The sequence below is a fragment of the Melanotaenia boesemani genome, chromosome 17, assembly GCF_017639745.1.
Source record: "Melanotaenia boesemani isolate fMelBoe1 chromosome 17, fMelBoe1.pri, whole genome shotgun sequence".
Taxonomy (NCBI): Eukaryota; Metazoa; Chordata; class Actinopteri; order Atheriniformes; family Melanotaeniidae; genus Melanotaenia; species Melanotaenia boesemani.
In genome coordinates, this window is record NC_055698.1 from 17639701 (window position 1) to 17660625 (window position 20925).

At 37.0% G+C, this 20925-nt stretch overlaps 1 protein-coding gene across 1 annotated transcript in view; it reads left to right on the top strand.

Moving 5' to 3' along the window:
- Window positions 1–4578: 4578 nt before the first annotated feature.
- The window catches only part of dtnbp1b (dystrobrevin binding protein 1b), a 31434-nt gene continuing 15087 nt past the window's right edge, over window positions 4579–20925 (top strand). The window contains exon 1 of the mRNA XM_041967118.1: window positions 4579–4929. Coding sequence (XP_041823052.1) covers window positions 4884–4929 — 46 coding nt within the window. The 5' untranslated portion in view covers window positions 4579–4883. The remainder of the gene's footprint in view (window positions 4930–20925) is intronic.

The following is a 20925-nucleotide window of genomic DNA, read 5'->3' on the forward strand; positions in this document are numbered from 1 at the left end:
GGAAGTTAGAAATGAGAAAAAGGGAAGAAAAACAGGGAAAAGACAGAATGCTGTAGAAACTGTTGATTAACAGGTTGACAGTAACAGATGTGACACATCCTCTTATCAGTGTAGTTTTTTTCATTAGTCTCACTAGTTTATGCATCACAACATCCTACTGTACTTTTATGACAAATGAGAGCAGGGTTAATGCTTCTACATTTGTTTTACTGTTTCCCCTGCAGGGCAGCTCATATAAGATAATCAACTCTACCCTAATGCCTGTCTTTGTTAGAGGTCTGATGCTACATTGGTGTTGAAGTTTATTCCTGTCAAGAGCTGTCAACATTGATCAAGTCAAAGTTTGGATGAGATTGTTCTCTGAAAGGATGCCTTTGGGTGCAGATCAAATTTATTTACCATGATTTTTTCTTGCAGAGCAAAGTTTTCCCATAGGCCAGATTTGTCTAAGGGTGCATTCAGAAAAGGATAGTCCACTAGACTTTGCTCAACTGGGCATTTGGTTCAGTTGGGCGTTGCAACATTCTTCTGTCTTAGGTTTGCTTTTACACTGCAAATAAACAAATCAGACCTTTTAAATAATGCATTCCCATGCTCCCCAGAGGCAAAGCTGCATCAAGAATTAAAGATGAATAAGACGAGACATAGTGGGGGACACTTTTACAAATTTCTGAAACAGCCTTTGTTGTTAAGGTTTTATATTTTTTAAAGCTTTGTCTAAAGAGCCCCTGCTTTCATGATTTCTTAGATTGATTTTACTCTTACTTTTGTCATTTTTGGTGTTTTTATTTGATTAATTTCTCATTAACTTTATATTCTTAATCTGTACAGGATTTCCACCACACTTTAGTAAAGTATTAATCCAGCTATTAATGTATTATTTATGGCTTTCATTATTAGTTTCTTTTATACACTGATTTTATTATTTTTTTTTTTTTTGAGGGGGGAATTAATTGCAAACCAGATGCGTGAACCACTAGGTACAATATATCAGACTGTTGATTTACTTCTGTACATTCAACATTTTGCCATCTTGCTCTATAATGCGCATGCAGTCACTGACCCGAGAGTGAAGCTCAGAATAGTCAAGAGATTTTAATCAGATGTAACTCCAGACATGTTCAGTCTTTCAGCATGCACAGTACAAAACAAGGTTTGTGTGTAAACAATCATAAAGAAAGCTGAATATATTTTTTACTGAATATAAATACTGGATGCACTATCCCACAGTAGTGTCCTCAACTTCCTTCTGCCATTCACAGGCCAGATGGAAGGTGTAATCCCTCTGGATGTACTCTAGGGCTTCTTCCTGTTCAGTCACGCCACAGACACTCTGAAAAGGACATATCCTTGAGACTTATATGAATCACATCAAGCTGCTTTTCTGAGTGTGAAAGAAAAGTGCCTTCACACAAATATCCTCCCAGTGAAGGGACATATCGCCCTTACATCTAAACTAAAATAAAGACCTCTGACAATCAGTGATCAATCAACCTTTTCTTTTCCCATGCTGTATCACCAACAAAAAGAGCTCAATAACCTGTGTATCAAAAAAGATTTTGAGAATGTTAAATGAATTAAAAGGTATTGCTAAGAATCATTGATACAACAAGGAAATAATTCACCAAACAGTACTGTTGTTATTTTTTGTGCTGTTTATTAGTAAAAGAAAATGTTTTCTGTCATGTTTTTGTATCCTGTAATAACAGTAAGCTTGGTATATGCTCCTCAGTTTACTAGTTTGTAAAAAGACAAGAGACTCCCAGACTATTCTGACACTTTTCGTCAGGCTTGGGAAAAGGAGTTGAAAAGTTTATGGACAGCCCCTGAGATTTTGGCATGTCTCCGCATAGATTTCAGAAAACTGGATGCAGTGTCTGTTTCCTAGGCAACTGTATATTTTGTGTCTTTGCTTTCATAATGATCTGTCATTCTCTTGGTATACATAGCTTTTGTCACTGAAGCCTCTGCTTTACTGTAAGAATTTATAAATGATTGGCTGAAATTAAAATGGAATGTGTGATTAAAAAGACAGTAACCTTGCATAAAAGGATATGTTTGTGTATTCGTATAAAAGTTTACTTGTCTTCTAACTTGTATGCTTTTCAATAAGTGTTGAAGCATGCATGCATCTTGCATTTTGTTCTTATTTGTATATTGTCCTTATGGCTAGTGTGTGAATTTTTAAAAAATCTTGCAAAATCGCTTTATCTGCCAAACAATTCTGCTAGGTGACAACTCTACTTGTGCTGAAAGAGGAAGCTTTTAAACTTGGATTTGAATAATTGTTAATTGTAGGTAATAACTGTTGAATAATGATGATTCAACACTATTATGCACAAACTAGATGACAATGCACTGATTGGATTGGTATTCTTTGCACAGCCACAGATATTTACACCACAATCTTACTTTGTCGAGTTGTGAACATTAACAACGGCCTCTTTAGATGACACTATCTTTAACCTATAAGCTACAGAAAATCCAGTCTAAACTCTTAGAAGATAGTGCTGACAAACTTCAGATAACTTCACAGCAAAAAATGAAAGGTTACACTCCTGGGAAATTAGATTCTATTCTCCTCCATAATTGTCAGACACATTCAAAATGATTGCTAAACCATGAGATAAGAAAAATGCCCTCCCTTTGTCAAGTCTGAAAATGTCTTAATGAGTAAATTCTGCTTATTGCTGTTGGATTTCTCACCTTGTGCTGTTTCAAATGTGAAAAAATAGATGAATCTTTTTCATGATGATGAAAATGTTGAAAAAGTTGCTCTGAAGAGCCATCCCATGTTTAATGACTCATGCATTTTCCAGCCACTCCCTTGAATGGACAATCATGGTTATGGCCTGAATAATAATTTTATACATATACCATGGTGTTATGGTTGCTCAGCGTTTAAGTTTACCAACAGAAATTTACCTGGCAGCGTGCTGCTTTTGGAATTGAAAAGCAAAATAGTAAAAGAGGTGCAACAACCTCTCTGACATTCACAGCAGAGTTCAGACAGCGAGTGGGGTGATCTGAAGTTGCAGACATCATGAGCAGCATTAAAGAAATTGCTATTAAACTTGAGCTGTTCTAATCCTCTTTTCATGTATCCATATCTCATCCAAAATCCCTGCAGAGTTTGTGTCAGTGTAAAAACACTGTAAAACCATCAGAATCCTGCTATTTTAAAAATTTTCATTGCAAGTTAAAACAGCAACAACTCAGTGGTAGTCCTAATTTTGTTGGACTGTATAAGGAAATCTTAAAAAGCAACTGCAAAAAAGGAGTTGCTAAGTAACACATAATTGTGTTTTTCCTTTTAAACAAACTGTTTATTTGTAAATAAGCTCTCCAAGTATCTGTTTAATAATGGGTCTTGATGCCTTGTTGCAGGAATCTATCATCAAGTCAAGCCGGTGCACTTTTCACCCCCTCCTAGCTCAGTGGCTCAGTTGTAATCACCCTTTGCTAATTATGATATTTCTGTTGAATTTCCTGCAGCTTGATTGATGCAGCTGCTTCCAAAGCTATCGATGGTGGCTGCTGTGTTTACATCTTATGTTTTCTGTGTGAAAGCCTCCTGGGTATCGAGGACAATGACAAGTCCTGAAGCCGAAGGCTACAGGGACATGTGGAGTATGCAATTCTGTATTTGTGTTTACCACACACTCTTAATCTTTAGTGATTTATTACTCCTTAATAAAATTACTTATTGTTGTTTGTTGAATCTTAAGTCACTTTTTTTTGTAGGTGTACACTTCTTTAGTCCATTTTCTGATATTTGTCTGCCACATTCTTTTTGTAAGCTTGTAATATTGATCCAGCAGGGTTGCTCAGTATTTTTAATTCTGGTTTAAAAAAACACAACAAAACAAAAAAACAGTGCATGATAACGTGATCACTGATACTACTTGTAAGAGATGTCTTTAGTCATTTCCGTCAATTGCACTTACCATGCACTTGAAGAAGGGGGGAGGACATGAGAGGTGGGGCCACAGCTAGGTGGATTTGTGGTGCTCTTCACAGCATCCTGCTAATGAGCAGGATTATTATGTCTCCCCTTAGGCTGTGGAGGCACACATAGTGGGTTTTTTTTCTTTTTCTTTTTCAATTTTGATGCTGTCATTTGTGTGAAAGTCTATTTTATATGCATGTGTAACAGAAGCAAGAAAGAGAAACCTAGCCTTGTGAAAGAGACTCTACAGCATTTTGTGTAAGTTTTACACTGTATCCACTGTATTAGACAGTTATCTCTGTTGATGAAAATAGCTTATTCTGCAGCTGCTGAGTTATAACAACAAAGAAGGTGTGTAAAGTATACAGGCGTGGATAAGAGGTATTTGTGTGTTTTAAAGGTCATATTTAAATGTGCTCATGAGTCACAGATAAACGTGCAGCTACACTCAAACACAAACTCATTTCTTTTTCTCCTTATGTGCACGCCCTCTCCCACCTTCTCCCTACCCTCTCCTCTCTGCTCAAGCCCCTTCCTCCCTCCCTCCCTCAGCAGCAGCTAGTGGTACGCTCCAATCGTCTTCGCTCCCCTCTCTCCCCCTCTCAGCCTCAGCATTCCCCACACTGGAACAGACACTGGTGCAGAGTCGATCCATATGTGCACGTGTATGTTTTGTGGCTGCCAGCTTCCTGAACACTCAAGATCAGAAAGCACATAAGTGCGCGAGTTTATCCGCCTGAGAATGCGCATGTGAACATTAGTGGAGCATCTTTTGTATTGCAGAGCATGTGTGCAGACTGAGAGGCGGTGTGAGGATGCATAGTGGGCAGGTGCTGTCGTGATCAGTGGAGTTTTTGGTGTATTATCCTTTTGCTGTCTGCCTCGCTGTTCCTCAATTTGGTTATCTTGTGAGGACAAAAAGCATCCTGCTGGGATGTCCGCCTCGCCTGATGCAAGAGATGGGAGCCAAAGGAACTCTTGTAAGTGACTTTTTTTTATATATCTTTTGTAAATGCATATGATAATCTTTGTGTGTAAAATATTGTGAATAAGATTTAGTTTTAAATTAACTCCTTTTTGTCCATCCAAATAGATGATCTTGTTATTAGACCTGGCCAAGACAGAAGCAGGACATGTTGTTCAAGCCAGTGCAACAATAAATACAGAAATATTCTGGTGAAATAAACACTGCAGGACTGCAAAGTCTGTTGTGGGTGTGTGACTGCAGACAGCCTAGAGTTTGTGCGTATCAGTTTAGAGGTATTGCATATACAGCTGTGGAAGTAAATTGGTATAAATGTGTGCATATCAGTAGATGTTTACAAGATAGTGTTCAGAATGGTGTGTGTGTGGAAGTGTGTATATGTGGGTGTATGCATAAGTGTTTACAGATTCCTTGGAGTGTCTCCAGCTGAACATCTAATGGGAAGGTGCTTTAAATCAATTGACAACCAAGCCAGCTGTATCCTTTCAGTTAGAAGAAAGAAGCAAATGACACATTGGTGTAGTTCACTTCTGTCAAACTGAGAAGTATTTATACTTTTATCCTGGAGATTGCACATTTTGTAATGGGTGTGATTATTTAACTAGAGAGACATGCCTGCTTTTAGATTTAGCTATACACCAGACTGTCTGTCTACCTTCTGTAAGTTAATGACTACATAAGCAAATGCATTTCTTTTCTTGGTGGAATGGGATTTACTGTGTTGGTTCTGTTTCTAACAGTAACTTTGCAAGACTGTACTGACTTTATGCTTAAGGAATGTGGATATAACTGTGGATTTGATGGTGTTACACAGAGGGTGAAGTGTGTGGGACATTTGTGTTTTAATTTGCATCTTTATCTCAGCCTTAAGCAGCATTATTGCTCATACACATTTGAATGGCTATTCTTTATGGGCAGGTTGTCTCCCCTTATAGTCATGCATTATTCATTGTAGCACGCTTGTTTCCATTTCTTAACAGACTGGGAAAAGAATTTAGGTAGGTAACTAATGTGAAGAGGCTTTTGCATGCATTTCTTCAAAAAACTTACAGTGCCCACAGCTCTCAGCGACGATACGTGTTCGTCAACTCCTCATTGGTTGAAAGTTCCTTTTAGATTGAAAGAGACGGATGGCAATAGATTTAATCACAAAAAGGATGTAGTGATCTAGTGTCATTAAACAATAAAAATGTCTAAATAAATATATTAATTTTAGTAATTAATATAAAATATGAATTATTAATATTAATATTGGACTAAGTCTCAGAGCACCACCAAGCATTTATATCTATTTAATGGAAGCCTGGAAAACCACTAAAGTACTAGTACTAATTATTTGAATAAATTAATCAGTCTCAAGATGCTAATGACGTGGGTTCTGATTCGAAGGGAGCCATAACATGATTCAAATGGAAAAATCACAACCACGACCAGTTCAAACAAATGTGAATATTAATTAACTAGCCTAAACATGCATAATGTCAGAGGGGTATTTACAGAGGAAAATGGGAAAACGTAAGTCAAGCAAGCATTAAAAAAAATGCAAATGTGAGGTTCAAACCAAAATCTTATTGTAAAGCCATGTAACATGTGGAGCAAAACAAAAGCAGAAGTAAATTCACCTGTGGTTTTAATTAAACTAATGTTTAAAAGTGGGCTGAAAAGGATTTCTGAATCCCAAGAAAGCTAAAAAAAAAAAAAAAGTCTCATCTGTTTAGCCGGAAACTTAACTGAAAAACAAGTTAATTCACTATAACCAACTCTATCAGACAACCAACCATTTCTTAGCAGTGGTTTGGATCCCAGCTGAGCTTTCAGGAAGGCCCGAAGATTTGTCACACGTGGTTGTCCGCAGGTTTGGGTCTTAAGGTTCTTTCTGCTTATTCGGTCCTGAGACGCCACTGGATCGGTGGTGTCAAGAGATGGTAAAAATAGAGAAAATTGTCAGCTGCATTATAAAATCCAGCTTTGATGAGTCAAAAGGGAGAAAACTTTGTAAACTGGTGCTGAAGCGTGAAAAGCCTGATTTAACCAGTTATCAAAATCAGTATAAATAAAGGGTAAAAGCATAAACTAAATGGAGTTTAAGTAGTTATAAAGAAAAACAAAAGAAGAGAAATTGTCTAAGATCAAAAAGCATGTGTAGGGAGGATCTTCTCTATCTATCATGCATGCTAAGGATGCAGGCTCAAAAACGTAATTCTTCTACCTTTGAGGAAACTTTTTATCACACAGGAGGGTTTTTTGGAAGCATCCTTCTGAACAGTATTCCGTTTTGTTCTCTTCCTCATCTCCATCTCGCAATCTCCTCTGTTCATCATGAATGACTCTCTACTGAAACTCATTTGTCCTAAGACTTTTGGAAGTTTGAGGTGTTCCACGCCCACAAGGAACTGTGGCTGACTATTTCGACCAATAGCAGCTCTATGGGCTTGGCGGTCAGGTCAAATAACTACATGGACTGGTTCAGTGTTACCTTTTAATTCCCTTTGTAAAAGTATCAGATTGAACATTTGTCAAATACATGTGAATGTCTCTAAGCGATTCAAATCCTAAATGATGCATTGTTAAAAACCATAGATTGATGCACATTGTAACAGACATTGATCCCACAATTAAAGTGAAATAAATGTTATAAACATTAAACGGAGGAATGGTGAATAAAGTTTCAGATCACAGCTGAATCACCTTAAACCTTGTACCAGTAATGATGATTGTATGAATCTAAATACATACATATGCAGCATATGCACAATATTTAAAATGATATTGACAAAATTTTTACTCTCTTTTATGATTTAGATAAAGAAAGTCTTTCCTCTGGCAGTGCTCTTCTGCTGAAGTGCCAAACCTTTAAAAGTTTATTACCCTCTGGAATGTTAAGATAAGCAAAAGTTCTGGTAGAGTATCTCACCAGATGGTCTCGGTTGAGAAAATAAACCTGTAGGGAGGGTTTAGCTTATCAGCATAAAAAAAAAAAAAAAAAAAAAATTGAAGTAGACAAAGGTTTTAAGTCATGAGTTCCAGACCTCCATCTGAAAGCAGTGAAACATTAGTTTTGTTTTTAGCAGAAAATTAGTTCAAAAACTTCCCAAATCCTGAGTTTATAAAAACTTCCCCTTCTTCTTTAAGCCAGAGTTGACCTTGTGACCTGTGGAGAGGGACCAAGATGTAAAATAGCTGAGTGGTAAGCTCAACTACCCAAAATCTAGGTACTTTCTGCTTCTCGGGGGAATTGTCCTGTCTGTAAGAGAAAGTCCATCTGATGTTAATTAAATAGAAAATTAAAGTTCCAATCTTTCCTTTGATGAAGGCAGGAATATGCTACAAGGATGAAGAATGGGGAAAAATAAGTTTAAAAGAAGCTCAGGTAAAGCAGAGACATTAGAAGAAAATAGCTAGTTTACAAAAACAGAAACACAACACCCATTCCACCGTGGTGGCTAACTGTACAAAGGTTCAAGTGGTACATAATTGGCTCAATATTGTCTAAACCAGCAGTGTTCATAGATGTCATGATCTCTCCTCGCCTGAGAAGTAGTTCAGTTTTCAGCACCTTTCTGCAAGCAGCTCGCTCAGAGGCAACAAAGATAATTCTGTCATTGTTCGGAAGCAGGAACAGCTTTGTAACACAACTTTTCCAACCCACTAAAGCTCTGATCACGTCTCTAAATACCTGGTAATATTGGTGACTGATTCTGTACTGGATTATGTAGCAGTGAATCCTGTAAAGAATTTCTTTGTTTAATGTCATTAACACATAAAAAAGCTAGTTAGCTCCAGCTAGAGAAGCTCAAATGTCTTAGCTTTGCCTGGGATATTTAAGATCATTTGTTAGCATGTAGACTATAGTTTAAAATCTCGAAAAAGTCAGGGTTTGTTGAACTACCTGTTTGTATAGGGCCTTAGTTTCATACAGCTAAAGAGTAGATATTTTCTCGCTACAGCTATAATTGCATCAGGACAAACCTTAAGAACTCTTTTAGCTTGTTCTTCATATTTTCAGACTACTTTTATGTGGCAGGCTAGAGGCTATGATATGTACATGTGGTTTGAGGAGCACAAACCATGCCAGGATCCAAATACTAAGCAAATGGGTGTAAAACAAAAGTAAAACCAATTCCAAAACCAACTTTAACCCTAAAACCAAGTCTTAACCTTAGTCTTTTGAAAGGAATTAGAACTGAGACTCGACAAAAGGGTCTTTGCTTTCTCAAAATGTCCTCAGTCCAGTGGTTTTAACCTCTCACTAAGATAGCCAGAAAAGTACTTGCACATAGAAACACACACACACACTGAGATTAGCTGTACTGTAAGTGGGTGATTGATAAGATGATGTGACTCATTTAGATTCGCTTGAAAGCTCAGTGGGTTCATATACACAGAAAATCTCTCAAACACATCCACACACACTTGAAATCCACACATGCACATACGCACACATCAACTGGCCTGACTGGAGCAAAGATCACAGCTGGGAAAATGGGTCTCCTTTTATTGCTTTCATTATTATTGCACCATCCCCCTCTTCTCACTTTCAATCCCTTTATCCCCTCTGTTATTTTCAGGGTGTTGTTTAGGGCCCAACCTTACATTCAACTCACCCACAAACATTTATGTGCCTGGGTGATGTGTTAATGATTTTGCAGTGACACACCTACCCTCAGTAGATATATATTGTGAGTTTGCAATTCCTTTTTATATTTTAAAATGTATTATTATTACATCACTGCATGTTCCATTATTTGACTCAGTAATGCTGAAGCTTATTATTTTACTCTCTTATTTGCATCTCTTCTTGGTTGTGTTCCTTTCTACTTAAACAGTTTGTTCCTTGTCAAGAGGCATCCATCACATTTTCTTGCACAGCAGTGCTTTCAAATGGAAATATCAAGAGACCTACAGGCAACAATTACTGACATACAAACCACAGTGTTACATAACAAAATTCAGCATCTCAGGAAACAAATCGATAGTCTCAGCTAAAGATGAGCTTTCAAGAAAAGAACATTTAGACTAAATGGGAATAAGCAAATGAAGAGTTTCAGTCATTCAGAGTAGCAGTAATTATTTACTTAATCACATCATCTCACAACTTTTAGAATAACAGGAAAATAATAAAGAAATGCACCCCAAAAAATTCTGAAATAGCTGAATTAATTGAGATTTTATGAATTTCAAACAAACTATGGTAAGTTTAATGGTGCTCATAATAGATGATTCAAGGAGGATGGCTCTAAAATGAAAATGAAAAGCGTTTTTAATCTATCTGAGCAGCCTGGCTTAATGCAGTGTTTTCAGATTGTGGTGCTGTTGCAGATCTCTCTTCCTTTGTCCTCAGTAAAGGAGCAACAGCAGGCACCTGCCACTGAGATGGATGTGCTGTGTCATCACTTCCCCTGTCAAATGATGGCTTGCTTCACATCTCCTTTCTACTCTGGTCTTCTCCTCAGCTCTTCTGTTTTCTTCACCACTTCCTTCTGTCTTTCTTTTTGCTGTACAAATTTGCTTTTTTTCCCCTTTGCTGGTGTCTCATCTGTTCTTTAGTCTGCTCTCTTTATTCCACAGCACTTCTCCTGTCCTACTCTACTCTGCCCTCCGTCTGCTTTATCTGGGTTCACATGAAACTTTAATTGCATGTAAATCAAAGCACTGCAGTTATAATTAGTCTTTTGTGCTGCTTTAATAAGAGGGGACTGGACTATTGAACTGTAGTAGACTAACTGGCTCCTGCACTGTCTATGACAGCTAAATCCACAGGGCAAATTTAACTTTTAATGCTGGAAGAAAGGAATACATGTTTTTCCAAATAAATTATGTTTTCAATGATGAAGATACAGAATTTTGTTGCCTCTGATTGTCCTTACTTTAAAGTTCTGTTTCTCATTCATACTGCATGAAAATCTAAATATATTCAGGTCTTTTAGGAAAACAAAAATGATTATTTTTTTGGGTGTGTTTTCATGACATCTTGCACTAACTTGCAAGTAATAGAAAAAAAAGCAGGAGTTTCTAAGATGCAATACTGAGATGCATACATTTTTAGTGTTCATCCTAATATTTGCTTTTGCTGAGAGGTTTACCCATTATCAGTGACACAGTATGTTGACACAGTTGTGTCACGAGTCTCTCCCGTGGCTGTCACAAGGAACACTTTCATCTGTGCATGCACACATTTCTTTATGTTCCTCACTGTCACATAAAGAAAATAACATCTTTGCACATGCCAGTTAGCAAACTAACTTAAACAGTATGTAAACACAGAGACCGTGCACGCAAACACGTTTTGTCAGTTTATTTTCAAGGAGGTGAAATCCCCTTTGAAGCATCGAAAGAGGTGTGAAACAGGAATGGTGGGGTAAAAGTCGGATCTTGCATAATAGATGAGAGTCGGCTGTAAAAACATGAAGTCAAAGACAGATCTTTTCTTGATAGTTTGATTTTTTTTTTTTTTTTTTTTTATGCAAATACATACCTTTTTAAAGCATGTGACCATCCATTTGTGCTTGCTATCCTCTTGTTTTTTATAATCAGAGGCAGGTCAGCCACATTCACAGTGTCTTCAACTTTGTTGTCCTCTTCAATCTCCCTACTTTCCTTTCTCTTACTGGCACTTTTTTTCATCTTCCCTCTTTTCAAACCATATCTACCTGGAATAACAGATGTTGTTGGGAACCCTGAGCAGTATGTCTCCCCTTATTATACACATACTGCTTATTGTACTCAACTGTAATAACAAGATTCAGCATGTTAGAAAACCTGCCACAGAGGAGACAGTTGGAGACAGATAAGTCTATAAATGCATTAAAATGGTGGATGTATATAGAGGGGAAGTAATATAGTTGAATGAAAGAATAATAATTAATAAGCAGGGGAAATAAGAGATGATGAGAAACAGCAGATCAAGAAGATTTATCTTGCAAACTGAGCAAGATGAAATGGGGAACAGGTGAGTGGATAGAGAAACAGACCATTTGAGTAACTCAAGAAAAATGGAAAGAGAATAATGTCAAAGCAGTATTTATGAAGACAGTCAGTATAGATAATAAAAAGAATAATGAAAAGATGGAGAGTAAGGCAGGACTCCACAATGTCCATTTAATTGGTTCTGACTCTTATAGTTGTACTGAGGATGCATCACAGAGATCGCAGGCTGCAGAAAGGGAAAGTCTTCACTATTAGTGGGGAAGTTATATAATTCTTTTATATCACCATTTTTCATTTTTAGCAGTAAGATAGGAGACCCTTTTTACTTTGTAGATCAGTAAGAAATGTGAACCCAAATGCCCCCCAGCAAGATCAAGGGCTAGATGACTACAACCCACTGAGGCCTAAAAGAGCAGGAAAACCTTGCCTATGCCACGTGGAACAGGAGAGTCAGGGGGGGAATTGGAATTGGGCAAATGCTTTCAAAAAGAGACACAAACATGCTATTAGGACTACAATCATACAGATGCAAACATTTTCACAAAGCAATGCCAAATGGAAGCCAAGAGATGAAAACATGACTACAAGGGGATTAAATATGATGAGACACAAAAAGCAACTGAGACACAGTCATCTGTCGGGAGCAGCAAAAGCTCTAATTAAAAAAGACGCAAACCAATTACAAACAGAACTACAACACAGTTGTTGGGTATAATCACATCAGCCTGGAGATCTTGCACCCTATAGGGAGTCTTTTATACACACTAAGTTCCCAGTTTTATAATAGTTTATCCATGAGACTATCATAACTGATCAAACCAGGCTCTCTGCTCAGTCATTTAAAATATAAAGTGTTTTGATGCAAATCAAAGATAATGAACACACTTTAATCTGCTCTTCTATCAGATATTTTCCCCATAATAACAGAGTTGTATAAATTTTGTTTTGCTTTTTGCTTGTAGTGTTTCTGCTATAAATAAGATCCCAATGTTTTTGCCATGCTATAAAAAATAAATCATACACTTTGTCATGTGACATGACAAAAAAATATACATATATTTAGACAGATTTACAAGGGCAATAATGACTACAGGACACTTGTATGGACACATGTATAATTTTGCAGACATAACTGTGGCAGTTTAGTTTTAAGAGTTGATTCAGTCGTAAAGCAACAAAGGAAAGAACCTCAACTAATTTCAGCGTTACAGATACAGTATTTATGGAGATTATGTAAAAGGGTGATAAAGATGAGAAATTGTCTTATATAATATCACACAGAATGACACACATACTCTACACTGGCATGTCATGCACACACAAACACACAGATGAGGAAAGACCATCAAGTGCATTCACTCACTGGTACGGTAGCTAACATATCCAAACATCTCTTTTCTCACTGAAACAAAATCAGACAAAATCTGAAATTTTGCCTAAAATTCTGGTCACAGATGGTTCAGAAAATGTGTTTTCTATCTGAGTGTGATGTACCTCAGCAGGTGGAGTATCACATATTCCTCTCCTGTCCTCCTACTCTCATGAGAAATGGAGAGAAAGAAAATTGAGAAAAGTGAAAGTGTGGTTAGACAGCTACAGATACTCTAATTAGGTCCAAAGTTAAACCTACAGTATTTGTAGGGTTGAACATTTTATATATATTATACTGACAGATTTATTCATGTGTGTGCAGATGTAGAGGAGTGTGTCAGTGCAAAACATAAAACAAGACTGCAAGATGGGTTTGTGTAGGAAGGAAAAGCTTCTGTGCTGTTTACCAGGTAACTGTAAGGCCCAGCTGGTAGTCAGTTGCATCAAAATAACAGATGGATTGATCCTGCAGCATAACTGGGGCATTAATCAGGGGTTATATCCCAAGTTGAGATATGTTTTCTTGCCTCATGGAAACAAATTAGCACACATCATTTCACTGCCTGCAGTGTGTCTTCAGTATGTGAAGGATGCTGACAAATATTTAGGTTGTTTTTTTCATGTCTTGTCTGCCAAGTTCTTAACTTATAACATTAACTAAATATAATTATAAATGAATAATTTTATTTCTTAATAACAAGACGTTTCTTTTGCATGTTCTCTCAAAGAATATATCTTGTGGAAAAAACATGGAGCTAAATGTAGAAAGGCTTTTTCAGAAGGCAGCAGAGGTGAACCATATGACCGTGATGCAGCAGCTGTACCCCAGGACATACATTACTGAATATCACATTAGGCCTTGAACAGAATAAAAGCAAAATGGTAAAACAAACAAAGAATGGAGCACAGTTTGGAGTAACTAAAGCTTAAGGGCAATCTGTGCACGAGCTTTGTGCTTTGTGTGTAATGCTGTCATCTCTGTGTGTATGTTCATTGTAACATCCATCCCCGGGCCAAGATTACGCTTTTACTGTATTGCTCATGCTGGGGCAAACAGGTGGGCATACAATGGCTGCAGATAAATGAGGGTGTGAAGGAGGGGGAGGTGGAGTAGAAGATGGCTGAAAAGAAGATAGTGTGTGAGTAAAAAACATGCACTGTAAGAACTGGAGTATGTTACGGATAGTTTGTGATATTTTCTAAGGCTATAAGAAAAACACCCTGTAAGTGTTCAGTGGAAGTGCATCTGAAAAAAACAAGCTTCCTGCCTACTGTTGAAAAAGCAAGTTTTCATGAGAAGAATCACCAAGACAGTGTTATGACACCTTTTTAGCTTCACATCTTTGCTGTGACACCTTAATGCTAGTAGCTGTAGTAGTCCTTGTGACTAGAAGAATAACAGCCTTTCAGGCTTGACAATGCTCTGCTTGAATCACAGCCTTTTCTTTTGGGAAAATGCTCCTGCTTACATCAAGCAAAATATCTGAAATGGAAACTGGAAAAAAAAAATGTACAGAAACGGGTGAATATTTTCTGCAATGTAAGAAGAGTTCAATGTTCATCTTCGTGTTTACAATTTAACTGTACACATCATCCACATCGAATTTCTTCAACAAGTTTATTTTCAGAGGATAAAGGCTCTGTGGTGACGCGAACAATCCCAGTTTCACCTAATGGCAGTGGTGTAATAATATATTTGAACTGTGCAAGGTTCTAGATTAATATAAAGCATTTCTCCTGGTTCTTTATCTTCATGGAAAAGAACATCTAGTTTTACTAGATTCAGATTTAACTGAGCTGTTAGTTTGGATGGATTTGGGTGCATGATATAAATATCTGAGCTTCTCTCTAACATTTCTAAAATCAGACTATGATGTAACTGAGATGAAAACATAAGAGACTACTCTGTCATCGCAGGCCAACAGCTCAGCTCTTGGGTTTGTGAAGGCATTTGTATTGTGTAGATTAATACAAAGGCAGTTTTTGGGGTGGCATCAGAGAAATATTCTACCAGCATATTTAAAGCTCATAAATTATTATTTTATGTTTAGATGAAAAGTTTGAGCTAACAAACTAATGACACATTCCTTTAAGCCTTTATAGCTTTAAAATTATAGTTAAAGCAGAAACTAGAGATTTAACCATCATATAACCAGAGCTAAATTTTTGATTTACTGTATTTTACTTTACCATTGAATTCTTTCATTTAATTTAATTTCATCCTCCAGGTTCTTGTCTGTCTCCTTTATCTTCCTGTCACATCTTTAATATAATGAAATCTCACAAGGCACTCAAACTATTAACAAATACGTTACACTGTAAATTGCATTAATTCTCATGTGGAAAACCATCCTCCTGATTAGATTAACTTCAAATAATGAAACGATTGTGTTGCACATATGTCAGAACACCTGCCTGAGATTTTTCCTCAGGTTCAGCAGACACCTTGCGTTTAAACTAATCTATCATTTATCAGCTTCTCTGAATGAAGGGACCTGTCCTTACGCACTCGCTCTGGCTCTAACTCAGACAAGAGTACTGATGAAAAATTGATCAAAGGGAACATGTGTGGGCCTGTTCCACAGACTGGTGACTGTGTTCTGCATAAAAGACATGCTCTGAGATAATAATGGTGCACAAGGAAGAAAAAAAAAGTCAGTACAATGCAAATCTTCTTGTCAAGTTGTTTCAGCTGCAGGCAGGTGTATTTTCTCAAGGTTAGAAGACAGTGTGCAGTGACTCCACTTGAGACCTGACATGTTTTTTTAAAAGGGATTTTTCACACTTTTTTGCTCTCATGTCATACAACAATGTGCATTTGCTTCGCTAGTAACGTGCCGTCTTTGCCAAACTTGTGTACCGTAGCTGCTGCGTGTTTCATTTGCTTGTTGCAAACCTGATTTTTACAACAAAAGTAACTATTCCTGACTGAATTTGTTTAAATCATATAGAGCTTACTAACAAAGTGATGTGCTAAGAACTGTATGGGATGTGCAGCAGTATTTTAGTATTATTTTTCACTTGTTAATTCTCCTTTGTTCCAGTTGTTGTAGCAGTGAGGATACTGCAGCTTTGGCTGACAGCCTCAGGAGCTTGTAATCCCACATCTCTGTGTCTTTTCTGTGTCTGTCTTCACTGTTCTTTGCTTAATAAAAACAAAGGAGCTGGAAAGGGTTAACAGGTCAGTGTTCAGTTGCAAGATGCTGTTTTGCTGATGTACAGTAAAACTGCAAATTTTGCTGAGAAAAGAAGAGAATATTGCATGATGCATCAAAGTTTGACTGGATGCTACGCTAAAATATTCAAACATTTTTATTCTCCAAAACATGTGTTGTATTTTTTTATATATATATACATATACTTACTGTATAGTTCATGCATGAAAATCTTTATCTCTATACATCGTGTTTACTTAGAAATAGGATATAAGACCTGAAGCTCACCAACGCCAGCTGAATTGCAGAGAAACTGCACTGTCTAGCTTTTGCCAGCTCAAAATATTCCAGGTGGTGAAAAATGCTAAAAGCTATTTATGCATTCGGTGGTTTCTTGTTGTGTATTTAACCCATTAAGGCCTGACCCATGAAAAAATGGTAAAAATAGTCCATTTTTTTTTAAATATAAGGTCTTTATAAGGCCCTTTAACAAAATGTAACAAAAGAATTAACATTTTTTGGGGGGGCATATCTACCAATTATTACCATGTGATTTATTAAAAATATTATAACATGGTTTTCTGCTTTTGGGTATCTATTAGGGGACAGAAGACGAGTATCAGATTGTGTTTAACAGGATTTTGAGCAAAGTTTATGCCATAAATTGAAGCAAAATGTCTCAGAAACTGTATGTGACAAATATGGCTCTCATGGGTTAAATAGGTTTAGCCTTATTTTTAATGCCTCTACTTGTTAGGATCAAACTGGCCAGGTTTTCACTCAGTCATTACATTGCTACCCATCATTAAAAAGGACATAAGCCTTATCAGTTTGAGTGAAGCTCCCTTCAAGGAGAGCAATTAACCTGGTTGAAAATGCTTCTCATCCTCAGACTTTTCTTCTCTTTTACCAGCTCCATATTAGAATTCCATTGGTTTCTGTGATGAAATGATTTTTAATGGCCTCCTGGAGAGCGGGATAATGTCCTTGTTATCAGTCTTGAACATTACAGCATGACATTGTTGTCTGTACATATAGGTAAAGCCTTTCAGAAGGTAATTATTTGTACCTAGCCATAGTTGCCATAGTTCATTTTCTCGATGTCTGTTGCCAAGGGCACACTGACTGATTTATTTGGTAAAGAAGTTCTTTTGTCACTTTTTTATCTTGGAGCACAGTGAAGAATATGTGGAATATATAATTTTTCTCATTTGTTAAGGAGTTATATATTTAAGCAGTGTCTGTAAAAGAATCTTTAATTGCATCTGATTTGCAAACAGAGCAAAAAATACAGTGATCTCAGTATGTAAATGTAGCCTATTGAACCTCTTTGTAGGGGTTCCAAGTGCAGCCAGATGCAGTCAGCTAAGGCAATATCAGTGGGTGCAAAAACAAAAAAGTAAACTGTTTCTGAACAGGGGCAGTTTGACAAGCTTGTAAAGAAGAGGGAGATCTGAGAGGATGCAGACCTCTGGCCCTCCTCCCCTTTCTCTCTTCTCGATGGATGGGCTCTCTGTTTGACAGTGTGCTGTCAGCTGGTGTCAGATTAAACAACCTACTCTCTGTGACTCCCACTACCTTTCCCGTCACCAGTGTACATGGCCAAGTTCAAGGCCAAAGAACCATAAAACACATTACATGTCTACTAGTTCACTTGGAACTGAAGGTGGTGAGTATGTTAAAGTCTGCTACAAGAACAAAACCATGTAGCAACTGATGTAAACACACTACTTAGCTTTACTCATTTACCTTCATGTACTGTAGATACTTATATCTACTATATATTGTTGTTGGACTTCTGTGGGGACTTTAATCAACAATAGTTGGACAGACAAATATGGTGTCTGAAAAACTAAATAGTCTAATATCTGCATGCGTAATTATCCACCATGCTCCCCGCCCTCGTAGTCCAGAAATCTATTACATGAAAACAACTGGTTTGTCTTACCTGGGAGGATGTGAGATGCCCCTGCAAAGAAAATGTCTCTGGCATCTGCTGAGGCTACATTTGCCAAAAGTTGCTCTGTAGCTTTTTCTATTTGTTTGGTACATATTGTTGGATGGATGTTATTTGTGAAATATTTAAAATTCAAACCTTTAGCCAATGTGAACATTCATGCACAACTAAGTTCTTCATTAATAAAGTGACCATTAATATCAATCACACAGGTGGTAAAAAAAAATACAATATTATCCAAAGGACTTAAAGGGGGTGTTTCCTACAAGTCTGTTTACATAATTTGGATAATTCTGAATTATGTGCTGCTTACATATTTATACATATTATATATTTTTTTGTTGCATTTCATACTTATTTGATAGATTTTATTTTGTATTTTATACTTTATTGTATAAAATATTGTCTGCATAGAAAATGTAAGTTGCTAAACCCGGTCATGTCAGAGTTATACAAAATCCTGATCTGTTGTCAAATTATTTAGCATTTATTAAGTTTGATCAAGTTTTTGTTTTTAATTGCTTGTTATTGATTAGGATTATTTCAGATGCTGTACCTGTTATTTTAATGTCTCTGCTTAAAGTCATTATTATGATGTCAGAGTGACATGTTTGTCCACATCATTGGAATGATTTTTTCTACCTTCAACAAAGTCAATTTTCAGCATCTGAATGATTTCAAGTCTGAATCATCATCATCATCATCATCATAAAAGACTATTTATGAAACCATTTTTTCAAATCCGAATCAAAAGCTTGGTGTTGCTCTGTATCTATGAAATATCATAGCATCTAGACTGGCTATCCTCCATACTCTCCTCCTCCCTGCTGACTGAACCATCTGGCCCCTACTGGTGTAAACTTCCTATCAGTCTGTTGCACATGACAGTTCTACCACACCATACCATACCATACCATACCTGCACACATTTATCCTCTAATATACACATGAGGTATTGGATGTACACATTTAAAAAGGCCAGATGCCTTGCAGCAATCGAAGTGTTTTGTAAATGTCAGCTGGCAAAGAAATTGAAAAAAACATACAGAATTATTCATATTATACCACTGAGTATATTTGTTCGTACCCATCGCCACTTTTGCCTCAGGCTTCTTTACCGACAACGTTCAGGTTTTAAACTCATTCACCTCAAATTTCAAAACAAAACAGACAGATGTATCTAAATATCCAGGGGCTAAATGTCACTGCAGCTGCTCACTGTGTGGCAGTGGAGCAGCAGGAGATTTCTGAACAAATGTAAAGGGATTAAGAATGTCTCCATGACCATGGAAGTTGTAGCTGACAGATCATTAAAAAGCCTGTAATATATTTCACTTCAGTGCTGCGTCAAGTCAGATTAAATGTGTCAAGAAGATAAATGCGCTGTAATGTGTCATATTATGTAATTATAGCTGTGTTTCTAAGTATTATAATACATTTGCCTGAAATGTGCATCTTTTTAGTGTATTCTTGCCATTTGAAATTTTTTAAGTATTTCAAGAGGAGGCAGGGCAATATGGACAAGCAGCTCACATCATGAAAAGTAGTTTTATAGTTTTGATCTCCTTGAGCTTCTGCTAAAAATGTTCTCTGAAATGTAATCAGCAAAGCAAATACATCCACATAAAAACACTTTTTTTCAAACACAGCAAGGTTAAGGTCTTATTTACAGATTTGACCTTCACCCCTCTCACTTGTAGTTGGTACATTCCTAAGTCCAGCATGCAGCTTTGTGCTGTGAATATTCGGGTTGCAACAGTAGCTGACACCTTTGATTTGCTCCAAGGCTCCCTGTTATAAGTTGTGCACTAGTCCTTCAATATGTATGTGTGTTTTTGTAGGGATCTGCACACATTTCAGCCTGTCCAAGCAATTTATGTCTCTCGATCCATCAGCTTTTTTGTCAGTGAATGTGTGTGACTAATTGATAGACAGTACACCACATAAATGAGAATGGCAGCTTGGCGCTTTTCCCCATCAGTTGGATGTGTTCTTATGTGGAATAAGTCAAAAGGAATCAGTCAGTGTTGCATAATGGACCAGCATATTTTGTGTAGGGTCCTTCAAACTGTTAGGTGTCCTTAAACATCTGATAATTCATGCACTTTACAGAAAAATGTTTTACTCTTTGTTGGTGTTCTTACTGTGAATGACTAAGCAGGAGGCAAGAAGTCCTCCTACAGAGCTTTGCTTTACATGTTGGCGTGCAGTTGCCTGGTTACATGTGTAGTTAGAACCAGTTTGATTTGTGTTTTCACTCTCAGTCGATATAGATGATGGGTACTGACAGAAAAAGATAAGAACTTTAGGTGGGGTGTCATACATCATTTGGATGAATAAATGCAAATATTTCAAGTTATGGGCAGAGAGGATGAACAGTCTGGGGCTTTTTATTCTCAAATACAGCTTGAGATACACTCAAGTGTTGACTGTAAAACAGTGTGTGGTTTGTTACATCGCTGTGACCAAGAAAGCTTATCCATTGCTCTCTCACAGCAAAGTGCTTTTGTAGATTATAAAAACTAATATTATTATCTTTCTTTTTAGCATTTCAACCCACGACAGCACATACTTGCTGATC